The sequence below is a fragment of the Notolepis coatsorum genome, assembly GCF_963971535.1.
Source record: "Notolepis coatsorum genome assembly, contig: SCAFFOLD_1704, whole genome shotgun sequence".
Taxonomy (NCBI): domain Eukaryota; kingdom Metazoa; phylum Chordata; class Actinopteri; order Aulopiformes; family Paralepididae; genus Notolepis; species Notolepis coatsorum.
In genome coordinates this window covers 27,550-38,347 of record NW_028171180.1, presented here as the reverse complement: position 1 = coordinate 38,347, position 10,798 = coordinate 27,550, and the positions used below count along the sequence as shown (strand labels likewise).

Sequence of the window (10,798 nt, the reverse complement as noted above, 5' to 3'; positions counted from 1 at the left end):
AGTGAAAGAGAGAGAGAGAATGAAAGAGAGAGAATGAAAGAGAGAGAGAGATAATGAAAGAGAGAGGGGGGGGGAGAGAGAGAGAGAAAAGGGTTAACCTGCTGTAGTGGCAGTGAAAGGGTTAACCTTCTGTGTGTTGTCGCAGTGAAAGGGTTAACCCTTTGGTAGTCGTGGTGGTAGTGAAAGGGTTAACATGAACAGGGGGGGGGGGGGTATTTTTCTCATCGTTTTATAGTCAGGTCTAATTTTATTGCCTATATTTATGTGTTTCTAATGTTTCCCTGCCGCCAGTTCAGTGTCGTTATGTGTTTCTTTTTGTTTTGCTAGCATGGTGGTGCAATTGGTATTACATTTAGCTCTAAGTGATCTTAAAAAGGTCTTACAGTCTTACACTTAACTTGTTGAAACCTGCACATACCCTGTTATTTCTGCATGTAAATTAGATTAGATTAGATTCAAATGTATTGTCATTATATTATGGCACAGGTACAATAGAAAAATAAGTGTGGCATCTTATTTGTTCACTGTTAACAAGAACAGGTGGTATTTTTCTCATAGTTTTATAGTCAGGTCTATTTTATTGTCTATATTATGTTTTTCTACTATTTCCCTGCTATTATTACCCTGCTGCACATACCTGTACCCCCCCTCCCCCGTGCTACAAGTCAAAGTCAGCTTTATTGTCGCTTCTCATAATATGTGCAAGAAACTACAGTGAAACTAAATGACGTCTCCCCCTTCCCACGGTGTCTATAAAAAAAGATCTAATATAAACATAAAGTGACATATAGGACACTATAAACATAAGTATGGGACACGATGTACACACACTATACAGGACTATATATACAGTATAAACAGTGGCTATACAATGAATGTATGATTGAAATAAACATAGGAGGTAAAAGAGAACTTAGTGCACATTTTTATTATTATTTTTTTTTTACAAGGTGATCAATAAAGGAATATCTTATCGTATCTTGTCTTATCTTATCTTATATGCTCAGTGTGCTGTAGTGAAAGCCCACCGTTAGAAGATCTGGTGTCTAAACGCGCACGGTCTCTGTTCAGGACTGCGGCCCGGGATACACGCGGACCGGAGGAGGCCTCTACCTGGGGCACTGCGAGCTGTGTGAGTGCAACGGGCACTCGGACTCCTGCCACCCTGAGACGGGCATCTGCACGGTACGGTACACCCACCCGTTCACCTAACCTCATTCACCGGGAGGTACACCTGTTCACCTAACCTCATTCACCGGGAGGTACACCCGTTCACCTGACCTCATTCACCGGGAGGTACACCCGTTCACCTGACCTCATTCACCGGGAGGTACACCCGTTCACCTAACCTCATTCACCGGTACGGTACACCTGTTCACCTAACCTCATTCACCGGGAGGTACACCCGTTCACCTGACCTCATTCACCGGTACGGTACACCCGTTCACCTGACCTCATTCACCGGGAGGTACACCCGTTCACCTGACCTCATTCACCGGGAGGTACACCCGTTCATCTGACCTCATTCACCGGGAGGTACACCCGTTCACCTGACCTCATTCACCGGGAGTTGATCCACAGATTTTTTTATTTAGACGGATGCAGAGTGAGTAGTGATGGTGGAATGATGGAGTGAGTTTACCCCTGGTGTTGATGTGTGTGTACCTGTGTACCCCCTGGTGTTGATGTGTGTGTACCTGTGTACCCCCTGGTGTTGATGTGTGTGTACCTGTGTACCCCCTGGTGTTGATGTGTGTGTACCTGTGTACCCCCTGGTGTTGATGTGTGTGTACCTGTGTACCCCCTGGTGTTGATGTGTGTGTACCTGTGTACCCCCTGGTGTTGATGTGGGTGTACCTGTGTACCCCCTGGTGTTGATGTGTGTGTACCTGTGTACCCCCTGGTGTTGATGTGTGTGTACCCCCTGGTGTTGATGTGTGTGTACCCCCTGGTGTTGATGTGTGTGTACCCCCTGGTGTTGATGTGTGTGTACCCCCTGGTGTTGATGTGTGTGTACCCCCTGGTGTTGATGTGTGTGTACCCCCTGGTGTTGATGTGTGTGTACCCCTGGTGTTGATGTGTGTGTACCCCCTGGTGTTGATGTGTGTGTACCCCCTGGTGTTGATGTGTGTTTACCCCCTGGTGTTGATGTGTGTGTTTACCCCTGGTGTTGATGTGTGTGTACCCCCTGGTGTTGATGTGTGTGTACCCCCTGGTGTTGATGTGTGTGTACCCCCTGGTGTTGATGTGTGTGTACCCCTGGTGTTGATGTGTGTGTACCCCTGGTGTTGATGTGTGTGTACCCCCTGGTGTTGATGTGTGTGTACCCCCTGGTGTTGATGTGTGTGTACCCCCTGGTGTTGATGTGTGTGTTGTACCCCTGGTGTTGATGTGTGTTTACCCCTGGTGTTGATGTGTGTGTACCCCCTGGTGTTGATGTGTGTGTACCCCTGGTGTTGATGTGTGTGTACCCCTGGTGTTGACGTGTGTGTACCCCCTGGTGTTGATGTGTGTGTGTACCTCCTGGTGTTGATGTGTGTGTACCCCCTGGTGTTGACGTGTGTGTACCCCCTGGTGTTGACGTGTGTGTACCTCCTGGTGTTGATGTGTGTGTACCCCCTGGTGTTGACGTGTGTGTACCCCTGGTGTTGATGTGTGTGTACCCCCTGGTGTTGATGTGTGTGTGTACCCCTGGTGTTGACGTGTGTGTACCCCCTGGTGTTGATGTGTGTGTGTACCTCCTGGTGTTGATGTGTGTGTACCCCCTGGTGTTGATGTGTGTGTACCCCCTGGTGTTGATGTGTGTGTACCCCCTGGTGTTGATGTGTGTGTGTACCTCCTGGTGTTGATGTGTGTGTACCCCCTGGTGTTGACGTGTGTGTACCCCCTGGTGTTGATGTGTGTGTACCTCCTGGTGTTGATGTGTGTGTGTGTACCCCCTGGTGTTGATGTGTGTGTACCCCCTGGTGTTGATGTGTGTGTACCCCCTGGTGTTGATGTGTGTGTACCCCCTGGTGTTGATGTGTGTGTACCCCCTGGTGTTGATGTGTGTGTACCCCCTGGTGTTGATGTGTGTGTACCCCCTGGTGTTGATGTGTGTGTACCCCCTGGTGGTGATGTGTGTGTACCCCCTGGTGTTGATGTGTGTGTACCCCCTGGTGGTGATGTGTGTGTACCCCCTGGTGTTGATGTGTGTGTACCCCCTGGTGGTGATGTGTGTGTACCCCCTGGTGTTGATGTGTGTGTGTACCCCCTGGTGGTGATGTGTGTGTACCCCCTGGTGTTGATGTGTGTGTACCCCCTGGTGTTGATGTGTGTGTACCCCCTGGTGTTGATGTGTGTGTACCCCTGGTGTTGACGTGTGTGTACCCCCTGTACCCCCCTCCAGAGCTGCCTCCACAACACCCAGGGGGAGATGTGTGAGCAATGTGCCACCGGATTCTTCGGCGACCCGACCGCCGGCACACCGGAGGACTGCCAGCCGTGCGCCTGCCCGCACACCGACGCCGACAACAAGTGCGTTTGCCGGCAGTGACACCGCATGGCGTGTCGGGTTGTGTTGTTGTGTTGTTGTGTTGTTGTGTACAGCATACCTGCTTAGAGCCATTCAGGCTGCGTTCACACTGCAAGCTTTAGCGCTCCATTCTGATTTAACGCTTTTTTGTTTGGCTGTTATTATAATATTATTATATATATATATTTTTTTAATGTGGCCAATATCAGATTCCAGTGTGAACCGGTCACTCTTTCTGAACTGACCCACGTGAGCAAATGAACAATAGCGATGATGGACGTAAACATGGAGGAGACACTGAAGTCATAGTTTATGGTTTAATTTTTTTAATGTAATGCCGTGGAGGCCGGCTTATTAGGTGAGTCAGGTCTGTGTTCATGTCATGACAGTGTGAACAGCACAGAATCTGATCTCATCCATTCATATTTGGGCCACTTTTGCATATGTGGTCCCAAATCAGATACAAGGTCTGATTCTTCCTGCAGTGCGACCTCAGTCTGAACTCAGTCACGTGACTTTTATGCAACTTTTACGCCACTCAGTCTAGATTGACGTTTGTCACAGTTTTTTTATTGTTCATTTGCGCATTGCGGGTCACTTCAGGAGCGTGACCGGTTCACACTGGAATCTGATATTGGCTACATTAAAAAGATTATAATAATTATAAAAAATTATGTGAACAGCCAAACAAAATTATACAAATTAATATAGATCTGAGCAATACATCAGAATTGAGCGCTAAGGCCTGCAGTGTGAACAGAGCCTTTGATTTGGTTTAACTTAATTTCCTTTAACTGCCCCACCTTACTTACCCTTCCTATAATAATGTTACCTGTTACAGTCGCCTGCGTTTGGGTTTTAATCACTTGCTCCGTAATTACAATCCGTGGTTCGTGTTCATGCGGGGGTTTGACGATGAACACGGCCCACTGGTCCGGACCAGGAAGACAGTTAGACTTGACTCCATCAAGCTACATTTTACATCATTTTCATCAGGTCGTTTCATTTGCAAACCTTTATTTAAACTCGCAAAACACACACTTACAGTGACGACGAGCTTACAAAACAAAGACACAGTTTATCAGCAATTTCATACATATAGACACAATAAATAGAGAATAAACACTCTGCTAAGACGGTTACAAGTCGACACACGGTGGTCGGAGATCATACTTTTAAACGCAGCGAGAGACGGAAGAACCTTCAGCTTCAGAGTCAGTCGGAGGGCGTTCCAGGTGTTGGAAGAACCTTCAGCTTCAGAGTCAGTCGGAGGACCTTCCAGGTGTTGGAAGAACCTTCAGCTTCAGAGTCAGTCGGAGGGCGTTCCAGGTGTTGGAAGAACCTTCAGCTTCAGAGTCAGTCGGAGGGCGTTCCAGGTGTTGGAAGAACCTTCAGCTTCAGAGTCAGTCGGAGGACGTTCCAGGTGTTGGAAGAACCTTCAGCTTCAGAGTCAGTCGGAGGGCGTTCCAGGTGTTGGAAGAACCTTCAGCTTCAGAGTCAGTCGGAGGGCGTTCCAGGTGTTGGAAGAACCTTCAGCTTCAGAGTCAGTCGGAGGGCGTTCCAGGTGTTGGAAGAACCTTCAGCTTCAGAGTCAGTCGGAGGACGTTCCAGGTGTTGGAAGAACTTTCAGCTTCAGAGTCAGTCGGAGGACGTTCCAGGTGTTGGAAGAACCTTCAGCTTCAGAGTCAGTCGGAGGACGTTCCAGGTGTTGGAAGAACCTTCAGCTTCAGAGTCAGTCGGAGGACGTTCCAGGTGTTGGAAGAACCTTCAGCTTCAGAGTCAGTCAGAGGACGTTCCAGGTGTTGGAAGAACCTTCAGCTTCAGAGTCAGTCGGAGGGCGTTCCAGGTGTTGGAAGCATCAAAGGAAAAAGCAGTTTCTCGTGGTTCAGAGCTAAATCCAGGATTCCTAAGAACCAACCAGTCATTTGAACGTGTAGAATAGGTTCCAGTGTTGTGATGTAAGCGGGAGGTTTACCAATAAGGATTCTTTAAAACCTTTGGATTCTTGCTGTTATTCTGACTCATATCTATGTTGTAGGCCTGTTGTATGGGGGGGGCTAGACTTATACAGTATGTCACAAAATAGAGGTTCTAAAATATCATATTAGGCAGCGTCAACGTGATGTCAATAGTGACAAAATGTCCTTTGAGGTGGATCCATGTTGTTGTGGAAATTATTCTAAGAGAAGAAACGATGAGCTGAGTAACTCTGATTGAGTCGAGTTGTAAAAAAATGAACATAGATTTATTCTCTGTGATCACAGACAAAGTTCTCAGTTACTAATGAGAGACCAAGTGTACACATGCGTCTGACCAGGAAGTGAGACAGAACCTTGGTCAGACGTACAATTAAATACATCACTGAAACATGACATGACGTACATTAAGAGGAAACATAGATTTATTAACATAGAAGAGAGAATAAAAACAGAAGATAAGTCTAAAGGTTTGTCGTCCCTGAGACAAGGCTGGAGTCAAGATAAAAGAGAAAAAAAAAGAACAAGATGTGATTTACTTGGAAATGTCTATCTAAGTCAAACTGTCCTGGCCCTTGAGGTCAAACTGTCCTGGCCCTTGAGGTCAAACTGTCCTGGCCCTTGAGGTCCGCCAGACTGCCGCCCTAGTGACAATGAGCATTTATACTAGTTGACATATTAAACTAGTCTGTAAGAGAATATGTATTTTAGCTATGAAACATGTCCAATAGGCTGTACAAATGATGTAACATATAACAATTACCATTACAGTGTTAAACCATGTTACTACCTAACTACATACTAGCCCCTTCTGTGTGTGTGTGTGTGTGTTTAACACGTGTAACAGGTTCTCCCCTACCTGTGAGAGTCTTGGTAATGGAGGTTACCAGTGTACTGCCTGTCAACCTGGATACACAGGACAGTACTGTGAGCGGTAAGCTAACCCTAACCCTGAATACTGTCCATGAGGGCAGCCCACACCCAGCTAACATACAGCTAACATACTGTCAGCTAACATACAGCTAACATACAGCTAACATACTGTCAGCTAACATACAGCTAACATACTGTCCATGAGGGCAGCTAACACCCAGCTAACATACAGCTAACATACTGTCAGCTAACATACAGCTAACATACTGTCCATGAGGGCAGCTAACATACAGCTAACATACAGCTAACATACTGTCCATGAGGGCAGCCCACACCCAGCTAACATACAGCTAACATACTGTCAGCTAACATACAGCTAACATACAGCTAACATACTGTCCATGAGGGCAGCCCACACCCAGCTAACATACAGCTAACATACTGTCAGCTAACATACAGCTAACATACAGCTAACATACAGCTAACATACTGTCCATGAGGGCAGCTAACATACAGCTAACATACAGCTAACATACTGTCAGCTAACATACAGCTAACATACTGTCAACTAACACCCAGCTAACATACAGCTAACATACTGTCAACTAACATACAGCTAACATACAGCTAACATACTGTCCATGAGGGCAGCCCACACCCAGCTAACATACAGCTAACATACTGTCCATGAGGGCAGCTAACATACAGCTAACATACAGCTAACATACAGCTAATGTACTGTCCATGAGGGCAGCTCACACCCAGCTCACACCCAGCTAACATACAGCTAACATACTGTCCATGAGGGCAGCTAACATACAGCTAACATACAGCTAACATACTGTCCATGAGGGCAGCTAACATACAGCTAACATACAGCTAACATACTGTCCATGAGGGCAGCTAACATACAGCTAACATACAGCTAACATACTGTCCATGAGGGCAGCCCACACCCAGCTAACATACAGCTAACATACAGCTAACATACAGCTAACATACTGTCCATGAGGGCAGCCCACACCCAGCTAACATACAGCTAACATACAGCTAACATACAGCTAACATACTGTCCATGAAGGCAGCCCACACCCAGCTAACATACAGCTAACATACTGTCCATGAGGGCAGCTAACATACAGCTAACATACAGCTAACATACTGTCCATGAGGGCAGCTAACATACAGCTAACATACAGCTAACATACTGTCCATGAGGGCAGCTCACACCCAGCTAACATACAGCTAACATACTGTCCATGAGGGCAGCCCACACCCAGCTAACATACAGCTAACATACAGCTAACATACAGCTAACATACTGTCCATGAGGGCAGCCCACACCCAGCTAACATACAGCTAACATACTGTCCATGAGGGCAGCTAACATACAGCTAACATACAGCTAACATACTGTCCATGAGGGCAGCTAACATACAGCTAACATACAGCTAACATACTGTCCATGAGGGCAGCTCACACCCAGCTAACATACAGCTAACATACTGTCCATGAGGGCAGCCCACACCCAGCTAACATACAGCTAACATACAGCTAACATACAGCTAACATACTGTCCATGAAGGCAGCCCACACCCAGCTAACATACAGCTAACATACTGTCCATGAGGGCAGCTAACATACAGCTAACATACAGCTAACATACTGTCCATGAGGGCAGCTAACATACAGCTAACATACAGCTAACATACTGTCCATGAGGGCAGCTAACATACAGCTAACATACTGTCCATGAGGGCAGCTAACATACAGCTAACATACAGCTAACATACTGTTCATGAGGGCAGCTCACACCCAGCTAACATACAGCTAACATACAGCTAACATACTGTTCATGAGGGCAGCTCACACCCAGCTAACATACAGCTAACATACAGCTAACATACTGTTCATGAGGGCAGCCCACACCCAGCTAACATACAGCTAACATACAGCTAACATACAGCTAACATACAGCTAACATACAGCTAACATACAGCTAACATACAGCTAACATACTGTCCATGAGGGCAGCCCACACCCAGCTAACATACAGCTAACATACTGTCAGCTAACATACTGTCCATGAGGGCAGCTAACATACAGCTAACATACAGCTAACATACTGTCCATGAGGGCAGCTAACATACAGCTAACATACAGCTAACATACTGTCCATGAGGGCAGCTAACATACAGCTAACATACTGTCCATGAGGGCAGCTAACATACAGCTAACATACAGCTAACATACTGTTCATGAGGGCAGCTCACACCCAGCTAACATACAGCTAACATACAGCTAACATACTGTTCATGAGGGCAGCCCACACCCAGCTAACATACAGCTAACATACTGTCAGCTAACATACAGCTAACATACAGCTAACATACAGCTAACATACTGTTCATGAGGGCAGCCCACACCCAGCTAACATACAGCTAACATACAGCTAACATACAGCTAACATACAGCTAACATACTGTCAACCCACACCCAGCTAACATACAGCTAACATACTGTCAGCTAACATACAGCTAACATACTGTCAGCTAACATACAGCTAACATACTGTCAGCTAACATACAGCTAATATACTGTCCATGAGGGCAGCTAACATACAGCTAACATACAGCTAATATACTGTCCATGAGGGCAGCTAACATACAGCTAACATACTGTCAACCCACACCCAGCTAACATACAGCTAACATACTGTCAGCTAACATACAGCTAATATACTGTCCATGAGGGCAGCTAACATACAGCTAACATACAGCTAATATACTGTCCATGAGGGCAGCTAACATACAGCTAACATACAGCTAATATACTGTCCATGAGAGCAGCTAACATACAGCTAATATACTGTCCATGAGGGCAGCCCACACCAAGCTAACATACAGCTAATATACTGTCCATGAGGGCAGCTAACATACAGCTAACATACAGCTAATATACTGTCAGCTAACATACAGCTAACATACTGTCCATGAGGGCAGCTAACATACAGCTAATATACTGTCCATGAGGGCAGCTAACATACAGCTAACATACAGCTAATATACTGTCAGCTAACATACAGCTAATATACTGTCCATGAGGGCAGCTAACATACAGCTAACATATTGTCCATGAGGGCAGCTAACATACAGCTAACATACAGCTAATATACTGTCAGCTAACATACAGCTAATATACTGTCCATGAGGGCAGCTAACATACAGCTAATATACTGTCCATGAGGGCAGCTAACATACAGCTAACATATTGTCCATGAGGGCAGCTAACATACAGCTAACATACTGCTAACATACTGTCAGCTAACATACAGCTAATATACTGTCCATGAGGGCAGCTAACATACAGCTAACATACAGCTAATATACTGTCCATGAGGGCAGCTAACATACAGCTAACATACAGCTAATATACTGTCCATGAGAGCAGCTAACATACAGCTAATATACTGTCCATGAGGGCAGCCCACACCAAGCTAACATACAGCTAATATACTGTCCATGAGGGCAGCTAACATACAGCTAACATACAGCTAATATACTGTCAGCTAACATACAGCTAACATACTGTCCATGAGGGCAGCTAACATACAGCTAATATACTGTCCATGAGGGCAGCTAACATACAGCTAACATACAGCTAATATACTGTCAGCTAACATACAGCTAATATACTGTCCATGAGGGCAGCTAACATACAGCTAACATATTGTCCATGAGGGCAGCTAACATACAGCTAACATACAGCTAATATACTGTCAGCTAACATACAGCTAATATACTGTCCATGAGGGCAGCTAACATACAGCTAATATACTGTCCATGAGGGCAGCTAACATACAGCTAACATATTGTCCATGAGGGCAGCTAACATACAGCTAACATACTGCTAATATACTGTCAGCTAACATACAGCTAATATACTGTCCATGAGGGCAGCTAACATACAGCTAACATACTGTCCATGAGGGCAGCTAACACCCAGCTAACATACAGCTAACATACAGCTAACATACTGTCCATGAGGGCAGCTAACATACAGCTAACATACTGTCCATGAGGGCAGCTAACATACAGCTAACATACTGTCCATGAGGGCAGCCCACACCCAGCTAACATACAGCTCATTTCTGTTAAATCCGTGATCTTTTTCTGCGACCATAATGAATGTAGGGTCTATTCACATGCAAACAGTTGTTTTACTCCAGTGTTTAAAGATTACCGACATAAACAAACCCTTTAAAGACAACAAATACACCCAGAGCTCGGGTCGATCAACCAGACTGGATGAAAACATGTCTCCCTTTTCTCCCCCTCGGTCGCCTCGTCTCCAGATGTGCCCCGGAGTACGTGGGTAACCCCCAGGAGAGGGTCAAGTGCACCAACGGTGAGTCATCAATACTGGTGTACCACCC

General features: G+C 45.8%; 1 protein-coding gene across 1 annotated transcript in view; it reads left to right on the top strand.

Annotated features, from left to right (window-relative positions):
• Positions 1-1,066: 1,066 nt before the first annotated feature.
• Positions 1,067-10,798, top strand: part of LOC311248325 (basement membrane-specific heparan sulfate proteoglycan core protein-like) — a gene marked incomplete at its 3' end in the record, with an annotated part of 35,433 nt that continues 25,701 nt past the window's right edge. The window contains exons 1-4 of the mRNA XM_084339227.1: positions 1,067-1,185; positions 3,389-3,516; positions 6,338-6,424; positions 10,718-10,770. Coding sequence (XP_084195353.1) covers positions 3,416-3,516; positions 6,338-6,424; positions 10,718-10,770 — 241 coding nt within the window. The remainder of the gene's footprint in view (positions 1,186-3,388; positions 3,517-6,337; positions 6,425-10,717; positions 10,771-10,798) is intronic.